This window comes from Abramis brama, assembly GCF_963993115.1.
Source record: "Abramis brama genome assembly, chromosome: 14".
Taxonomy (NCBI): domain Eukaryota; kingdom Metazoa; phylum Chordata; class Actinopteri; order Cypriniformes; family Leuciscidae; genus Abramis; species Abramis brama.
Genome location: NC_139976.1, coordinates 30,951,074 through 30,970,437, shown reverse-complemented (window position 1 = coordinate 30,970,437; position 19,364 = coordinate 30,951,074). Strand labels below are relative to the sequence as shown.

The 19,364-nt window shown below is 38.5% G+C and overlaps 1 protein-coding gene across 1 annotated transcript in view; it reads left to right on the top strand.

Annotated features, from left to right (window-relative positions):
* The window catches only part of LOC311095720 (uncharacterized protein), a 117,730-nt gene that overhangs the window by 3,743 nt on the left and 94,623 nt on the right, over positions 1 to 19,364 (top strand). Inside the window, exons 5-17 of the mRNA XM_084134401.1 lie at positions 458 to 685; positions 5,628 to 5,708; positions 7,541 to 7,589; positions 8,119 to 8,174; positions 8,276 to 8,418; positions 9,936 to 10,199; positions 11,878 to 11,970; positions 12,199 to 12,269; positions 12,390 to 12,534; positions 14,551 to 14,817; positions 14,922 to 15,006; positions 17,230 to 17,345; positions 17,469 to 17,636. Coding sequence (XP_083990527.1) covers positions 458 to 685; positions 5,628 to 5,708; positions 7,541 to 7,589; positions 8,119 to 8,174; positions 8,276 to 8,418; positions 9,936 to 10,199; positions 11,878 to 11,970; positions 12,199 to 12,269; positions 12,390 to 12,534; positions 14,551 to 14,817; positions 14,922 to 15,006; positions 17,230 to 17,345; positions 17,469 to 17,636 — 1,766 coding nt within the window. The remainder of the gene's footprint in view (positions 1 to 457; positions 686 to 5,627; positions 5,709 to 7,540; positions 7,590 to 8,118; positions 8,175 to 8,275; positions 8,419 to 9,935; positions 10,200 to 11,877; positions 11,971 to 12,198; positions 12,270 to 12,389; positions 12,535 to 14,550; positions 14,818 to 14,921; positions 15,007 to 17,229; positions 17,346 to 17,468; positions 17,637 to 19,364) is intronic.

Sequence of the window (19,364 nt, the reverse complement as noted above, 5' to 3'; positions counted from 1 at the left end):
ATGAAAGATGGAAAAATAGAGGGATGGATTGTAATCAATAGAAAGATAGAGGGATGGGTGGCGGATGGAAAGATAGAGGGATGGATGTAGGGATGGATGGTGAATTAAAAGATGGATGATGGAAAGATAGAGGGATGGAGAGAGGGGTGGATGGGAAGATGGAGGGATGGAAAGAGGATTGGATGGTAGAGGAATGGATAGTAGATGAATAGAAAGATGGAGGGATGGGATGTTAGATGGAATGAAAGATGGATGGAAAGAGAAGGATGGGTGGAGGGAGGGAGGGATAAAAGGATGGAGGGATAGATGGAGAGAGGAATAGATCTTGGAATTAGTAGTTCGTTGATCAATATAGCTTTTTTTTTCTTCTTCAAAATAGTTTAATGTTTTTTTTGTTTTTTGTTTTTTTAATCTTGTGGTTGGTTTTGGTTGAACTATTTTTGGATTTTTATTTCAGACCAAACTATCATTGCGCACCACAGCACAGTGGAGGCCAAAACACAGACTTCTACAGCACAGAACAGCTACCTCTGCAAAGACTGCCCTATCACCTCTCCCTCCAAGAACAACAGTTTCCTTCGTGATGCTCCTGGGCATCAGCCGTCGTTGACGGAGCCACCCAGCACAGCTTCCTTTCCAAACACTACATTGTACTGCAGGGACAATAATCGCAGACACAAGCCAGGTGAGTGTTTGAAAATCTAAGTAGTCTTTTACACACCTGCAGTGTAAGAGTATTTCTGTCCCCCTGTTTTTTGGTCTTTTCAAGCACATTACATTGTGGGGATACAGTATTTATGTGTTCCTAATGTAGTGCAAACTCGACTGTCTTTGTCACGTCATGTCGTCAGGTATTTCCTGGTGTCTGGAAAGGCGCCTCACGAGTCTTGTCGTTCTTTGGTTGCTTCTTTGATAAGATGTCTGTTGTAAGTAATATTGAAGGAAACGAGCAGGCTTGACTTCATTGTGTCCACAGGGGTACTGGGGATGTTGTCTGAGGTGTGCCTTCATAGCAGCAGGCGAATTGCTGCATTTGTGGTGTACATATGCACACTGCTGATGCAGATGGCTCTACTCAAAGGTATCAGCCTTTTAGTCTGGTGTTCACCTCTGTAGTTTGTGGTGTTTCTCACTGGATGGTTTATGCCTGTTTGGGAATCTTTCACCTGTTTGCAAACATGTTTCACTGTCAGGACATAAAACTAACTGAATACTTAAAGTATGCCGAATTTCCCCCCCAAAAAAAACATTTCTTATGATCCACTTGAAGTGTTGGTGTTTAGACACATTTTTTTACGAGACACGATGGGGGTTAGGACGTGATTTTATCGTCTGTGTCTTAAGCTCAGAATCTCCGTTTAGTTCTCCTGTCTCAACAAAAAAACAATTTGCTAATGCTGCAATTGCCTTATTGACTGCTATCTGTAACTTGACTGATTAATTAACATTGTAATTACGTTTTTATGCAGACCCGTAATTGTTTATTTGCGAGCTAGACTGTAGATGGCTAAACTTGCTCACAAATTGCTAAATTTCTGCATAGTGCACCTTTAACGGTTTTTACGTTTTTCACTAGTTTCTTCACTTTAATAGCGACATTTTACACCTCTGTGGAGATCAAGAGGTTAGGAAACTCTTGTCTAATCTTGGCCAAGTAGACACTCTGAACCATTATAAAAACCACTTCCTAGCATGGAGCGTGTACAACCACCTTAGGCCAGAAACATTTAATGCAAGTACATGTGTTCACATGAAGTCTGTAAAATTGCAAACATGGTCTGATTGTACGTGCTTTAATGTAGTGACACATCAGTGCTCAAGGGGGTGAAAATATAGTTTTAGAGTAAAAACCTGAGAGTTTTTTTTTCTTGTCATGAAAATAGCCACAGAAGCTGACATGGCATTGAAAAACAAACAAACAAAACTCAAGGGGGCGATAGTTACCTTCAAATGTCTGTCTAGAATGCTTTTGTGTTCATGTACTTGCATAGTTTGTTTTGGGACTTGGACATGTACTAGGCTATATACTGTACTGAGCTCAGGGACATGCAGAGAGTTCCTCAGGGGCAGGGGTTCAAATGTAAAAAAGGGGGTGTGTGTGTGTGGGGGGGGTGTTGTCAAAAGTTTGGACACATTAATCTTTTTAATGTTTTTAAAATAAGTTTCTTATGCTCATCAAGCCTGTATTTATTTGATCAAATACAGAAAAAACAGTAATATTGTGAAATATTACTGCAATTTAAAATAATGGTTTTCTAATTTAATATACTTTTGATATTTTTTTCAGGATTCTTTGAATAAGTTTTGTACCAATATACAGTACCGTTCAAAAGTTTTGTAATTTTCTTTCTTTTTTTGAAAGAAACTAATACTTTTATTCAGCAAGGATGTGCTAATTATCGTTGTTTGAGAGGGGCACTTTTGATTAATTTTGAAAAAGGACAGGGTCTTGAGCAACCAAAGCACAACCCAACCCCAACCCCCCCGACTGAGCTACTCTCTGTATGCATGCAAAGCAATCTATTGGGGAATGATGTTCTCCACAACCACTGTCACTCGCTCTGTTCGGTCATTGTGATTTTGCTGCGTTAGAGATATACCTTGATTTAATATCTTTTGTTGATCCTGGAACAACGTTCCTGTCCAAAAACAGTCATGACCCCTATCCCTAAACCTAACCCTACCCATAACTTATCCCTAAAATTAGAGGTGAAAATGATAGGTAGGCCTGTCGCGATAATTAAATGACCGTCTGATCGCGATTATTTGATCTAACCGCGATTGTTTCAGACAACCGCGATTATTGCGCTCTTTTATAGGCCTACGGCACAAGGGGGAGTCATGGACCAAAATAAATAGACAAGCACTAATTACGTTTTCCAGCAATATATTCAAAGTCATCTGAAGCCATTCCATAGCTTAATGTGAGGGACAGTAGTATATTTACATTGTTAAATTAAAGTTCACAAACTCGTCTGCAGCTGTCAATCATTCCATTCAGCATTCAAACAGCGCGCGTCGTCCGGTTACGACAGGATACACGGTAAAACTTTCTCCAATGTGACATTGACGTTATAATGCTTGATCTGTAGATAAAGGGCTGTGGATTTGCATAAAATGACTTTATTTTGCTGGAGTTTTTTGCTGTTTCTAAATGACTCGCTCGCTACCGTGTGCCTACACAGCACAAGGACTATGAATTGGCATCAGACGCACAATAACTGGAGTTTAAAACTGTGAAGAAACAAATGATCAATAAACTGTTGGACTGATATACACTAGGATTTGTGCGCTCGACATTTCTTCGCTTTGTGCCGTGAACTTTTAAATGCGCACTTGTGCAGCGCTGCGCACTGTGACTCCATGTTGCATTAAGCACATCATTCTGCACCCGCGATGCGCATACGCGCTTTGTTCCGCTGTTTTGAAGCGTATCATATTATCATGGTTTGTGCACATTTGTTTTTATTAACATGTTTAGATTTTAATAAATTACTGTGCAGATGTTTTCAAAAATTACTTTTTGCTGCTGATTTATACACTCACTAAGTTTAATAAACAAATTGTCATAGCTATTGAATATATTTATTCAATATTTAAAGGTGTTAACTGTAATCTTACACTGCAAAATGATAACTTACAAAGGATTAAATTCATCACAATTATTTAATGAATGAAGCACAAAGCCCTAAAACAGACAATTAATCGGCATAATCGCCAAAGCCCTAACACAGACAATTAATCGTCAAAGCCCTAAAACTGACAATTAATCGGCATAACCGCAATTATTTTTTAGACAATTAATCGTCAGCCAAATTTCATAATCGTGACAGGCCTAATGATAGGTGAATAAGAATGGTGTAGAAGCCCCTAATCCTTGTTATAAGCCTAAACTTCACATAAACTGTAAAACTATCCATCAAATCTGATTGGTTGATAGTAATGTTGTTCCAGGATCAACAAGGATGTTGATTCAGGAACATGTTTTACTTGGTGAAATCACATTCACAATCTCGGTCCACCGTCTCTCCAGACAGCTCCATCAGCTTGACCATCAAACCTTATGTGTTGGTTTAATATCAGTCTATATTTCTCCAGGCCTGCTGTTATCAGTGTTTCACTGGTTTGTGCGGGTGTGTAATGGAGTTGCTCGCTCCACAGCCACTGTGCTGAAGAAGACACTGCAGTCTGTTCAGCAGAAGAGAGCTACAAATGGCTGTACTAACAGAGGTATTGATTTTTCAGACCCTCTGGTGACTGGATTGTTCACTTAACCTAACTACTGTGCACACTGTACAAGCAACCAGAAACGTCATCTTAAAGAACTCACACTCTTAAAGGTGTAACACATTTTGCTCTTGATCACACCAATTAATTTCAAGAGAAAATTATTAATTTAGGGAATTTTGAGGCGCTTTTTTCTGGGTTTCATAGAAATGTTAGATCATTGGTGCAGCAAACGATTACAGGAACGCTTCTAAATCATGAACTGCTGGACCGGGGCTTGTTTGAGATTAGGAAAATACTCAGTATTTTCAGTAAAATATTTGTCTACCTTAAATTTTTCAGTTTAATAATCTGGTCCTCAAAGCAAATGCAATTGAGGAGCCCTGATGTAAATGGCCCCTTTCTGGTATCCTTGCAGGCATCATGCAAAGGTTACCGGCTTTTCGTCGTCTTGAAATTGAAGTTGCGATAATGGATATAACCGTGCGTAACCCAGGTTAGTAAGTGGTTTTTATCACCGTGTTGAAGTCACCCTAAAGGTGAAGTGTATCTTTGTCACTTGTGGCATTGAATAGAACTTAAATGTTTTCAAACATACCGAACACCACAGAGGCCATTTTGTTATTTAATGGCACAACACCAGTGTTCACATTAGTACCCTTAGTAAAAATGACCATCACTTTTTCATTTTTATATCTGTTTATATCTTAGGAAGTGTAATAGCACTTTCCACGAATCGAGTTAATACGCTTATCCAAAACTTGTCAAGATCTCTACAAAAAAAGTGTTTTGTGTACCCTTTTCTTAGTGCAATGACCTCCATATAACTTATTTTACATATGCCTAAAGCGCAGTTATTTTTTTTTTGTAAATCTCACATAATTGATGGTAAAGCCAATGTAATGCTGCTAATCTAGTAGCATCTAACTTTTTGATCGTTACTTACAACCATGTCGGCTGTAACTCGTTTTTCTGCATCTTTTCCGAGTTAAAAAAAAAAAATCCCTGAACACTTGCTTTAAATTGGTTTCTGGTTGAGGAATCCATGTGACAATCGCTTTTAGGTTTTACCCATCAGCAATCCCATGGTGCCTTGGGGTATGCTGGGCAGCCGTTTCCTGATAAACCTTTCTCACCCTCTCTCACTCCTTTAACAGGCCGCTTTAGTCTCCACATCTCTTCTATGGTGTTTGACCGCCTACATCTATATACACTAACCTTAAAATTTTCTTCCCCTGCAGATGTTCTGCGAAGCATGATTACACTGGGCGTAAACAAATGCGCCTCTCCACTGAGCACTGCCTTGGTTACATGCAAATCTCTGGAGGGATGGAGAGAGACTGGTACAGAACTCTTGGTTTTATCTAATGATTGTTTGTTCTCTTTCTGATCCGTCATAGGCAATGAGAAATACTACAGCAGTATGAGTGTTAAAGAGGTAGTGCTGCAAAAGGAGCAGCCAAAGTTCAGCGGCATACTGTGTGAGTATACATTCTTGACTTTCAGATAGAGAAGTATCCCATTAACTGTGCTAATTGATTATGCTGCCTGTTTAGATGCCTTGCCTTTGTGCAAACTGTAAGGCAATATTACACTGAGTTGGACAAAGCGATAGAAATGTTGATTTACAATCAAAATGAATCAAAAACATAATTGTGTATATATATGCATACAGTATACGCTTACTATGCATCCACATTGGTAACTGGAAAAACTGATTGTTTAAATGCTACCTTAGAAGGTAGATGCCTAGACAGGCTCACTAGGTTGTGTAGCAAAGCCAGTTGTATACCCTCATGTAAAATGGTAGAGTGATGCAATAAATGAATGTAGATATCACAGGCTCAGTGTTTGCACACTAAACACTGTTACAGCCTCTTTTTAAAATGCCTACAGTGGTGGACATCATTGGATGAAGACAGCAGCAAAAGAAGTAGAACTTAAGCCTACATATTATTCATTTTCAACCGTACACTGATCCTAACAGGTGATGACTGCAAAAGGAAGCAGAATTTTGCAGCGGACTCTCAGTCTTCCCAGGAACAGAAGCCTGTAGGGACTTTATGGTGGCTCATAGTTTTTACAGGTTATATGCTCATCACTTCTTGCCCTCAATCTTGGTCCCTCCGAGAGCTTCTGGTTTGGAAATGGTGGGCAAGCCAGTTAATGCTGCTGTGAACTCCTTCCCCGCATTAATGTCTTTCAGGTTGTGGTCAGGGCAGTTTGTTCCCTAGCAGTTGTGGGTTTGTCCTGGTGAAGAGCTTTCAGACGTCCTTGCATGGCTATTTTTGCCCCCCCCCTTTTTTTTTTCTTCTGTGGCTCTATTGCTCTGATTCCATTTGGGACTCACCTGCATGTCGACTCGGTGTAGTTAGAACTTTCCTTTTCAGTTTTGCTCTCAGGACCATATTAATTTATTTGAGGGTTGCGTACTTGTGCTGTTACCCCCTTCAACCCCTTTGCTGTTTTTAGGTGGATTGTCTTTCTTGACATGCACCTCATGATGTTTTTTTTTTTTTTTTTTTAAGCCTTATTCAATACTACATATGCCAAAGATTTATGTGCAATAGAGATTTTATTTACAGATACAATGGGGTCCAAAATCTGACATGACAAACGAACCCCCTCCAGTGCACTTTGCCGTTTTCTCACATTTATATATATTTTTTTTAACGCGTGTTTGTCACATGGCAATTTTTCATCTTGTCTGTCCTTAAATGTAAACTGGCCCTTTTTTGCTGTTGTGCCTTTAAGACATTTATGTAAACATCCTCTTTGCATGGGAAATTCTGCACTTGCAGTGAGTTTGGTTTCATTTTGAACTGCCCCATCCCTTAATTTCAGCCTCTGTTTCAGAGCAAGATTTTTAATGAATGTATAGGGGCGGATGTTTTGAAGTTTTACAGTATTTTCATAGTACAATGAACTCTTGTCATAAAATCAAGGTTGTGGGTGTAAATGTGGGTGTAAGTGTTTGTCACTTTTCCCTCAGACTACATTGACTTTGTCATACCTTGTTTGTTTAGGAAAATGCAAAATGGAAGTGTTTTCAATAGTCTCAAATATCTGGACCTTACAGTATATACAGCAGTATTACAGTATGTTTCATGTACTCTAATTTAGGAGGCCTGTCTTTTCACAGGATGAATACTATTAAGTGCATAATCTGTGCAGTTTGTCAGCTTTTTTCCAATCTCTTGTGAATGAGCATGACTTCCCGCTGTGCACCCTAACCCCAATCTGTGCTCTGGATTAGTGTACACACTTCACAGTCAGTCTTTACTCATGTTTTACTCTGTGTGTCTGTTTCCAGGGAGGACAATATCAGGAAGCTTCTTGTGGCTTGTCAATTTCTTTGCAAAGTAAGATTTTTGTTTTTCCCCCAAAAGAAATTTCTGTAACTGTCAGTAGCCATGTTTCCATCTAAAGTTGCGAATTTAACTGATGCACAACTAGAATATCTCAAAACATATTTGCCATTTAAAGCACTGTTTCCATCCCATGTGTTCAAGAGAACAAAACCACTTTCTGGGAAATTGGTGCAAAATATCTGTATAATATTGGAAGTTGCAATTGAGCATTTTTCTTTTTAAAGCATATTTTTTTTAATTTAGGCGCATCTTGCCATTTTCAATCCACCTTTTTTTTTTTTTTTTTTTAGTAATATCCCAAAATGCGCATGAAAATAGTTGAATGGATCCATAGCTAGTGTCTAATGCATGTCCAGTCAGTGTGGTTATATAATGGTCATTCATCATTTGATTTATTGTTAATGTAAAGCTTATTGTCAATTTAATAATTTCATATTTTGAGCAGTGGCCAAAACACTGCCAGTGTGTTGAAGTACAACGGGACTAACAAAATGTAACCTGTCACCATCTTCTCTTCCAGGTCTCTCCCTGTGCTTTCAAAAGTCCTATTTCTTGTACCTTTCCTTCTGTTCTTCGGTGAGCATACCATACTTTTTGTGACTGGCTATTGGTCTAAATGGAAATGAAATCCTGCGTCCTCATCTTTCCACGTGTTTCTTCTGTGCTGTTCCTGATAGCTCTGTGCTACTGGGGGCCTTCTGGACTGGTGGCCATGCTGCCTGCTGCTAATGTGATGGAGTGGAGGGACTCATCCCATCTCACCCCTCCGATCATGGGCGACTCAGAGAAGGGACAAACTCCCACTGACACGGACTCTCAGGTAGTGTTTAGCTTTCAAGGTATTACTTGTGTATTGTAGCTAGTTAAATAGACTTTACAAATAACAATATATTATTACTACACCCTTGCATTTAGTATACGTGAACCCATAAATATGCAAATTGGTCCCTGCCGCCATTTAATCACACAAGCTCTAACGACCTGATCCACTCACTCTACTTTACTGTAGTAAACGCTGCACAATGGCAAGTGGAAATACTGGTTTACATTTTTTTTTTTTTAGTATTTTTAGTAAACTCTGTGTACACAATGTTCTCAATGCTCGAGTTCATCTGTAGAGCCCCTGGTGATACTTTGAGCAAAGTTTCATGTTGTATCGAGCCTCCTTAGTGTTTTAAAAATAGTGATTTTTGATGCTATCATAAAAGTGCCCCATTCACTCCCATTCACAAGGCATTTTAACCTAAAACAAAAATACGGTCAAACTTAAAAGTGGCGTTTCCATTCTAATTATGCTTTTAAACGAAAGTTTGCCTCGGGTAGATTAACAAAGAGCCTAGGTTGCATTTTGCAAGAGTTACCCTTTAATTCAGAAACTGAATTTCTGAATTCAGAAGAAAGAGGAAGAGTGAATTAAACGGGTTTGTTTACAATTCGATGTATCAGAATTTTAACGCGTTTTATGTATCACTCTCTACAACGTCGGACACATAATGGTAATTGATATGATTAGCCTTTTGCTTGACTGTTATCAAACAGCTAATAATGTTTCTAATGTTTCACAAACCATGTTCCCATTTGCCATCTCAGAGTCAGACAGCTGCCTTCTAAAAGTTAGTATCCTTAGAAACGCATTGAACAGCTCTGAATGTCAGTGGAGAAAGACCTAGTTCATCATAACATCGTAATATACTTCATATACATAATTCACCCACTATATTGCTAAATCTACCTGATTTTTCATAACAGAAAAATATACCGGGATAATCTTGCTTCTTGAGACTCCCCACTTCGCAGCATAGTAATATGCTAAAGCCCGCCCGCGTTTGAGATGTGATTGGTTACAACATGTTTTTGAAGTTGAGAGCGTGCGATTTCAAACCGTGTTTTTGAGACTGTCTTTGGTAAACTGCAGTTTTAAGGAGAAAATACTCAGCAATGGTGTTGGCTGATGAATTTGCACATGGTTTGTCTTAAAGCATATTTAAAAAACCACCACATAGGCATATAATCAACATTAAACACATGATATCCACCACAGGGGCTCTTGAACATTTAATGACGCGTTAAAAAAAAATATAAATTAGAATATCAAAAGTGTAAAAGTTGAGCCAGGGGGTCTTCTCGCCTCAGGTAGGGGTCCATCTCATCACAGTAGTAGGGCAATATGACCAGTTTTAGTAATTTTGTTGGCAAGTAAATGAGCAAATGTTTTATTTATTTCATTTAATGTTCTGGTTGATGCTAAACGTAGATCTAAATATGTTACCATGTAAAAGTATAAGCACATTGTTCTTAAGCTGGGCATCTTACCCTATCATGTCTTGCTCCTCCCAGAGGCCATCTGTGCTGTCAGTGGAGGCAGAGAGGATGATGCATTTGGAGGAGAGCTTGTCTCAGCTGTGGGATCGAGTGGCAGGGGGTTTGCTCAGGCAGGAAGAGCAGCACACTGAAGTGCTCAGTCTCTATAACACGCTGCGGTCAGAGCTTCACAGACACACAGACAGAGAGAGCCTGGGCCAGTGGATAGGAGACCTGCTGGAGGAGAGATTCAGCCTGCTGAAGGGAGAAGTGCAGAAAGAGGCCAAGAACACGCAACAGGTGACATCATGCTTAATCCCATAAGGCCTATTGCCTCATGTTTATACACATTTCTAAGATCTCTAAATTATCAGCATGATCAAAACGTTGATGAAAAACCCGTTAAAACCTTTCATCTGATTAAAGCCTCTGTTATACTTTCGCGACCGCGATGGCGCGAGGGTCCGCAAGGGTCCGCATGACGTAAAAATCGTCATCGGGGGTGCGCGCGGAGGCTCGTTGCGGACTGGCGCGTGCCTCCCATTTTTTGTGACCGCGCGGACCAAGGGCGCGCGTTCATTAGGTTAAAACCGCGAAAGAGATGGAAATAACATGGACGCCGAATTTGAAAAAACGGAAAACGCGTGCATGCTAGAAATAGAACCAATGCCTATTTTTCACGCAAGCCTGTTGGAAGCGTTTCCAGGCAAAATAGAATAGGAAAAGATGTTTATATGTCATTTTGACACGAATACATATTAATAAATGTCATTTTGATGTTTGAAAGTGTCTAGGTTTTGACATAAATGCAAATATAAACTATAAATATTTAAAATATTATCGATTATACTGGCCAGACCGATCTACTGCGCATGCGTTGAACGCGTTTACCGAGCGGACCTCAGCAGAAAGTATAAATACAAGTAGTCCGCGTCCGAGCTGTGCGCAGCTGTCGTGTACGCGTCCAAACTGGAGTATAACAGAGGCTTAATAGTTCATACTTTTTTTAGCCAGCTAAAGGCCTTATTATAATTGTACAAAATGTCCTCCACTTTTCTTTTTGTGGTGAAATCTTTACAGATATATTTAAGTAGATGTAAGAAGAACTTTTATATTGTTAGATATATTTCAAGATGAGCACTTATTGGAGTGAAGCAACTAAGGTTTGCTTTTAATACATAATTTTTAGAAAAATCATGTTCAAATGATACATCAGGCTTATGATTATGATCTCTCAATCATCATTGCATTACATTGCATCTGTAGTTTGTATCGAGGGTAACAACGTGTTTTGATCACAACTAAGCATTTAAATATCATAAGACATAGTATTGGGAGATATAGTGTCAACTGATATTTTAATGCATGTAGTCTGCTATACTGTTAGTCACAGAAGGCATTAGAATACACTTTTGTTCACATTGAGTTGGGTCTATGACAAAGATCGTTTCAGTAACTCAATTAGTATTTTTAATATTAAAATGCTGTAATATTTATGAATTTGATTATGTACTTATCCACTTCGTTGCGAGTGCCGTGTGCGTGCATAGAGCCTGCCCACACACTCTTCTGATTGGCTTCTTTTTTTTTTTTTGTCTCGTAGTTGCAGAGAAATCACTTGTCACTGGAATCTTATCAAATTGCATCTGGTTAGGACATGGTATAAGACTTCAAGAACTTACTTTTTTTTTCTACCCCTAAACTTGTGAACTGTTTATGAAGTTCACGATAAAAGAGTAACTTGGGTGAGCTAAACTCACTCCCAGCTGTGTAGAGCACAGAGACGACTAGAGATTAACATCCTGACATAACTTTTACATTGTTCTTAGTTTAACACCATTCTTAACATGTTTATTTTCAGTTATATGTTATGTAATGCCTTTTTTTGTGATTAAATTCAGTTAATTGAAAAATGCTTAAGTCCTTGTTTAGCATATTAATTAGTTCCTGATTTGATGTGTTTTGCTTCTGTCTGCAGCGTCAGGAAAAGCATGCAGAAGAGCAACAGTCAGAGAATACTCGACTTGCCGAAGCTGAGGCTCTGCTCCAGACATTGGCACGCAAAACTGAGGTGTGACATTCAAATTGTACCAGGAACACACAAGGTGGTTTATATCAGCATGCTGCAGGATTTAGTTTTGGTTGTGGAAGGCTCTAAACCACTGGCCCAAAGTTACTCTGAACTTTCACATCACAGTACCCATGCTTTTTGAGTATGATATAATGACCTCTGATTCCATAAGCAACATTCAACAGATTCAGCAGAACTGGTGATTTCAATTTAATGTGTTCAATTTAGGAGCTGCAGAGAAAACAAGAGCCCGCATTGCAAAAGATTCCTGAGGCTGAGGTGCCCACCCCTGATCCCAGGTTATTATCTTTAAACAGTCAACAGTGATGTCTTTCAAACATTAAACCAGATTGAAGTAATATTCCAGGTACTTCATGTAAATGGATGTTGTAATGTAAAGCATGTCTGTTTCTCTTCAGCGAGGAGGATGAAAGCGGCTCCAGTGAGGCTTTGCTGGCAGAGGTGAGGAGGCTAGAGGAGGCTTTGGAGCGCATCAGAGATGATGTGCAGGGGCTGGTGGGATGCAGAGACAAATGTGAGCAGCTGGCCTCCTTTTCAAGCTCAGTAAGTGCTCCATGCCATCTGTTATCTATAAGTGTTTGCAGTACCTAGTTTTTATACCTGACATTAACACTTATTGTTTAGCGCTTATAATGCAAGAAATGTTAAACTTTTCTAAAAACCACCTAGTTTTTAGTATGCAAACCAAACTTTGAAAATGTGGTGACCGTTAGAATTGCCAAAACGCATACGTTTTCCGATTTTTAGTTTTTAAAAAAAGGTGTGTTAACGCCCCCTTCAGATAAGAGACAGGAAATGTGCAGAGTGGTGGGTCCCCAAGACCAGGATTGAAAACCACTGCCTTCAGGACTGAATTTTGTTGATAAATATGAATATGCATGCACACACATTTTTACAGACAACAATAGCACTACAAACAGACAACAAATTTAGCTGACGTTTCATAAATCTGAACTTTTGCTCTACACCCCTTTAGGCTGTAGTTCATATGATACAGATCCTAAAGTGTCTACATTTGAATAAGGAAAGTAGGTCTGAAAAAGGAGAAATTCACTTATTGATGAACAATTGCAGCTTCTTTTTCATAAAAAGTTAACCCTCTACTGCACGCATTATTATGCAATCATGGAAAAAAATGTTACAGTGTTTTTTTATATATAAAATAGACTCAAATTAACATTTTTTTTTTTCTTTTCTTTTTTTCGGGGGGTACTTTTGGGTGCGTTGCCATATGGCAACATTGTGCGACAATGGAACAGCCTGATGTGTTTTCTCCCAAAATGACATGAAATTCATAGATGATTACAGACCTGTCTTTTAGAAATTAAATTGTTTTTATTATTTAAAATGTTTTCAAGAGCTTTGTGTACAAAATATGAAACTAATTTTCAAAGTATTATTTCAACAACATTTACAAAACATCTGACGCAAACTCATAAGAACTGTTCAAGTGAAACTACTCAATGTGAAACGATTATTTCAACAACATTTAGTCTACTACATATTGAGTCTACTAGGCCTAATTCTGCCTGCCTCTCATACTCCTCATCACTGATCCCTAGCTCATCCTCACTTTCATGAGATGGTATATCCTCTCAGCCTTGTCATAGAACACTGACGGCTTCATTTTCTAAACAAAATAAGTAATAAAATTATACTTTTATACTTTACTTTTACTTTACTTTATAAATATATACAAATATATATAAATATGAGTAGAATACAACCATCCAACTATATCAGTGCATCCATACATTGTCATTCATACAAAGCTACTCTGCATTAGCATGGGCAAAATATTGTTCCATTACCGCACAATGTTGCCATATGGCAACATACCTATTTTATTGAATAAAAAGGTAATAGTAATATCAAAACAATGTGACAATGATTGAAAAAAGATTAGAACTTATCCCAGATGCTTGATGTAATTTTAAATTCTGAAGAAATATGAAAAATTTAGGCAAATCTTCACATATTCACAAGCACTTCTTCAGCAACTGGAGTCATCAAAAGTATGTGAAAAGAATGACAGTGCAAGGGTGTGTAGTGTCATGTAATGTCATCAAAGCATATCATTGGTTACCACCAGGTTCTACCGTGAATTTAAGACCATTCAGAGCTCGTTTATTTTCAAATTTCAAGAAATGTCCAAAGAAAGGGTATGTTGCCATATGGCAACACCGTGCAGTAGAGGGTTAAGTAGAATATTTTCAAACAAAATATTTGTGTAATATTTGTTTTGTTAATATGTAGGTTTCATAAATTTGGACCGTTTTTGAGCAGTCACTAGTTAAATTCCATTGATTGAATTAATCTGGGGTTAATACTGGTAATTCTCCTATTATGTGGTCTTATAAATTTCATATAACAATATATACAAATAAAATGTATTGCATCACATTTGCTTTGCAGTAGTTAAAAGTATTTTGAAGTTTTTTGGGGTTTTTTTTGACAACTAAAAATGAGATGACAACTAAAGAGTCTAATATACCAAAAGGCAGATCAGTCTGAACAGTCTTAAATGGTGTCTTAACTCCTGGATCTGTTCTCTTGCAGGTGTCCGAGCAGGTGGAAAGGGAAATCAAGTCTCTGTTTTACGGCAGTGACCGAGCAGTAGAGCTGGAGCTTCCTGAATCTCTCCTGCAGTGGCTCTCTGATCACTTTGTGAGCACCACTGAACTGCAGGCTTCACTCAGCATGCTGGAGAGCAGCATTCTGGGTAACCTGTCCCTTCAGGTAGAGGAGGGCAAGTCAAGGCCTACTAAAGAGACAATCACTCAGACTGTACTACAAGCCACAGGGGAGGCAGGCCTCTCTGAGGAAGTAAGCTTTTGAGAACTCGTCTTTGAGAATGCTAATTAATAAGTAACCCAATTATTGTCAGATATGTAATGCTGCTTTTGTGTTTTGTTGATCTTTCTCCTCAGCATGTACAGTTGATTGTCAACAATGCAATGAAGCTCTACTCTGAAGACCGCACTGGTCTGGTGGACTATGCATTGGAATCTGGAGGTATTGTAATGATGTTAACTATGGATGGATTTCAAATTGTTTTTAAAAGTTTTTCGCGTATTGTAGAACTGTACAACATGGAATTAGAGATTGGGAAACCTACCTATTATGTAATCGGCGCAGGCCAATGGTAGTACAAAGGTGTTTATTAGTCGAAGTGAATTTTTCTGGAAAGTTTGCTTTGGCAAGCTGCTTTGAACTCCCAAAACTAACTCCAAATGAAGTTCGTTTTGCCCTGATTTTGTTCGAAATGGCATATCAGTTCGATCTACAAGTCCTTCAGACTGACGGCTCCATTGCAGCTTTCATTGGCCAAGGACGACCCAAGAGGACATTGACAAGTATTGGTTGCTTCAGTCGCAGTTCGTTTTCTTCAGCGTCATGTTTAGTGGCTTGAAAATGTAAAGTCGATGTTCCCACAATAACAGATCAGTGTGAAATTCATTCTAGAACGTTGTGCAAGTTTATTTAAACTGGTGCATACTTTTGAAAATCCAGTTTAGTTCAGTAGTTCTCAAACATTTTTTGGTCGCGCCCCCCCTTAAAGAAATCTCGCCCCAACCACACACACCTCTGACTACCAAATAATTTCACAAAAAATGATTAAAACTGAAAGATTTTTTTAATTGAAAAACGTGCAGTGAAAAACACCTTCAATAGTTTCACTTTGTAATGTCACTGAATCATGTAACAGTAAGAGAATGATAGATCAGAAATTAACATTTAAAGGGGGCCTATTATGCCCCTTTTCACAAGATGTAAAATAAGTCTCTGATGTCCCCAGAGTGTGTATGTTCATGGCACAGGGGGCGGAGCCTAAGCAGCCGCGATCAGAGCCAGAACAGGGAAGATGATAATAATAAAACAGACAGTCACAGTAATGCTGTTCATTTCGACCATAAAAATGCCTACAGAGTCAGAGAATATATGCTGTATGGAGTTGGAACAGGTATAGTTTAGTTTAATTACGATTATAACCTATTTGGCATTGCTTGTATACACTATTAATGCAAGCCTGCTGTAGGACTTGGTCTGACGATCTGAATTGTCTGAATGATGACACAAAATATACTGATGAGTTTAATAAAGTTTACTGTATGTCACACAAAAGATGAAGCATCAGTTTTTCTTCAGAAAATCACTGTTAGAGCTGAGTAAACAGTATACGAAGTGCATAAGTAACTTGCATACTTACAAATTTCTGTAGAGTTGAGGGAGCATTTTCTTTGAAAACAAAATGAATCCACCTCGTCTTCAGTGGCTGGCAGATTTCAAGAGTAAATAGAGAGAGCTATGTGAATGAATACATCCAGCTACAACACCTTCAACGCTTGGGAGATGCTTCGCTTCTCGTGAGTGCATTGCTGCAGCAATGGCTGATGTGTACAACTCGCAGTGAACTCGATCAGGGCAGGTCTAAGTTATAACGGCAGTGTCAGTCAACACTCGTGGGCGGGGCCTGTGGCTTTAGTGATGTCACTAAAGCCACATTCTGAAAACAGGTCGTTTGGAGAGACTGCTTATGATTTATGGGGATTAAAAAAAAGGAGTGAATGGATTTTTATCACTGTAGGGTGGTTGTGTACACACACTGCCAACACACATTTATGTCCAAACACCATACAAAAGTGAATTTTGCATAATAGGTCCCCTTTAAATATTTAGTGATGCTTTGGATGAACAATATATAAAAGAGCCAATATATAACAGTTTTTCTTCTCACCGGAACACACACACGGCAGCGGAGTGGCGCGTTCACAATAGCAGCTTGTGATTCGGTCCTCTGAAGAGGTGCTTTTTTATGGCAAACAACTTCTATGTTGGGCTTGTTCCAAAAGTAACAAGTCAACGGTCTGAACAACGATTCGGTGTGATTGCTGTTCGATGCCGCTTTATAAATGCAGAACGTTAACCACTATTCACTCTGTTGCAACGGCTGTTTTTCTTTTTTCTGCTGATCTCCCAATGATTTAGTTGATCCTGATAAGCGCTCATTGTCACAGCTGTGAACACAACTTTTCTTATTCCATGAGGGGGTTTGGCGTCACAACGACTTTGTTTCCAGGCGGATGCGCGATACACGTCTCCTTGAAATCCTGTAGAATTCAACCAATCACATGATGACTTCGAATCTCGTGTTTATTTCCACAGACTGTTGGGCGAACGTCTAATGCATGATACTAGCCAAAATATGACAAGATCTGCATTTCTTTGTGTCTGTAGGAGGCAGCATCATAAGCACTCGTTGCTCAGAGTCCTTCAACACCAAAACGGCACTGATGAGTCTGTTTGGCCTCCCGCTGTGGTACTTCTCTCAGTCACCACGTGTAGTCATACAGGTCTGACACCTTTGAGAATTCTCATTTCATGTGTATTCATTTGTAAATTCAAGCTTTGATTTCCAATGGTCTCTTTCTCTTCTGTCTTTATCACTGTTTCTCTTCATCCATTTGTCCCTACAGCCAGACGTGCATCCTGGGAACTGCTGGGCATTTAAAGGTTCATATGGTTATCTGGTGATCGGCTTGTCCATGAAGATTGTGCCTACAGCCTTTTCTCTGGATCATACGCCCAAATCCCTGTCGCCCACCGGCAACATTAGCAGTGCCCCACGAGACTTCAATGTATATGTAAGTACACATGGAATTCAAATAATATCAGGGTTTCTACTTCTCTCCAATGAATTATATTAATGAATAAGATTTGTTTTTACTTGTGCTGTGGTAGATTGCAAATTGAAGTCCATTACTGAATACAAATTACATTACCTAAAATGTGTCATGTAGTAATTACATCACTAACTACAATTTTACAGTGTAATCTGACTACTTTGATTTACTTTTGACCTGACTTGTTTATAACACTGATTTGAATGTGTTTTTTCACTAACTAAAAAAAAAGATTAATATTTTATGCTGTGCTCTCAATTTACCTTGAATTTATAGTCGCCTAGCCTGACTAGTGGCTGATCTAGATTAAACTATATAAAAATTAGGAAGAATCAATGATTATGTTAAGTAATGAATTCAATAAAAAAAAGTTACTATTCTTACATAATTACAAGTATTTAAATTTTGGAATCTGATTATGTAATCCAGGTTACATATAATCAGTTACTACCCAGCACTGACTAACTTCTTTCTACATTAGACAAAGGATGACTTATCTTGGTCAAAGTAAAAAAAGAAGTCTCTGTTCTGTTAAAGGGTCTTGATGACGAGCAGCAGGAAGAGGGGCAGTTGCTCGGACAGTTTGTCTATGAAGAAGATGGAGATGCTCTTCAGACCTTCTTGGTCTCTGTAAGTATTGTGATTTTGTTATTTCAGTCATTAATCAGCCTGTCGCAACATAAATATTAAATCAAGGCGTAACTGATTGGCTGATGGACTGTCTTTAAAGGATTCGTTTACCCAGAAATGAAAATATCCCACAATTTGCTCGCCCTCAGCCATCCTAGGTGTATATGACTTTCTTTGCTCAGTCAAACGCAATTGGAGTTATGTAAAAAAATATCCTGGCTCTTTCCAGCTTTGTAATGGCATTGAATTCCTCTAAGTCACCATGGAATCAATCAATTCTATTTATTATAAAGGATTTATCCATGCACTTTCTTTTTTTCTTTAGTTTAGCCACCTCTGGTGTTGAGACAGTGTTTATTTGTAGTCTTTATTGGATTTTGATGACTCTTGCCTAAACTTGTAATTCTGTATCTCTGTCTTCAAGGAGGAGGTGACGAGAGCTTTTCAGATCATTGAGATGAGAGTGCTGTCTAACTGGGGTCATCCTGAATACACTTGTGTGTACCGTTTCCGGGTGCATGGGAAGCTTGTTGATGAATGACTTGCAAGCACTTGGAACATTATGAACTCCTGACAATTTGTCACTCATGCACTGGAAAAAAGAGGAATAGTCACTCTTAAGAAACAAATAATGTGCCATAGCGCTACAGTTAATATACGATTGCATGCTGGTACATGTACCGTTAGGCCTCAAGGTCAGACTCAGCACTTGCACTCGTCTCATTCTGATGCATCACACTGTTTCCAATTTTGTCAGTCATCAGGGTTATGCTTTTTTCATTATTATTATTATTATTATTATTATTATTATTATTATTATTATTATTATTATTATTATCTGTTAGAATTCACCACAAAATTCTACGAACAAAACAGTGAAGAATGTCTTTTAGACTAAATGTAAGTTTTGTTAAGTTCTTCAACTTTGTGCTTTTTGTTTTCATTTGTTTTTTGCCAGCTGATATGTGCCCTATTTATAAATGGCTAGAGAAATATAACTATTTATTTTTTTTGTATTTAAGTTGATATGGTGAGTTTGGATTTTCATGATCTTTATGC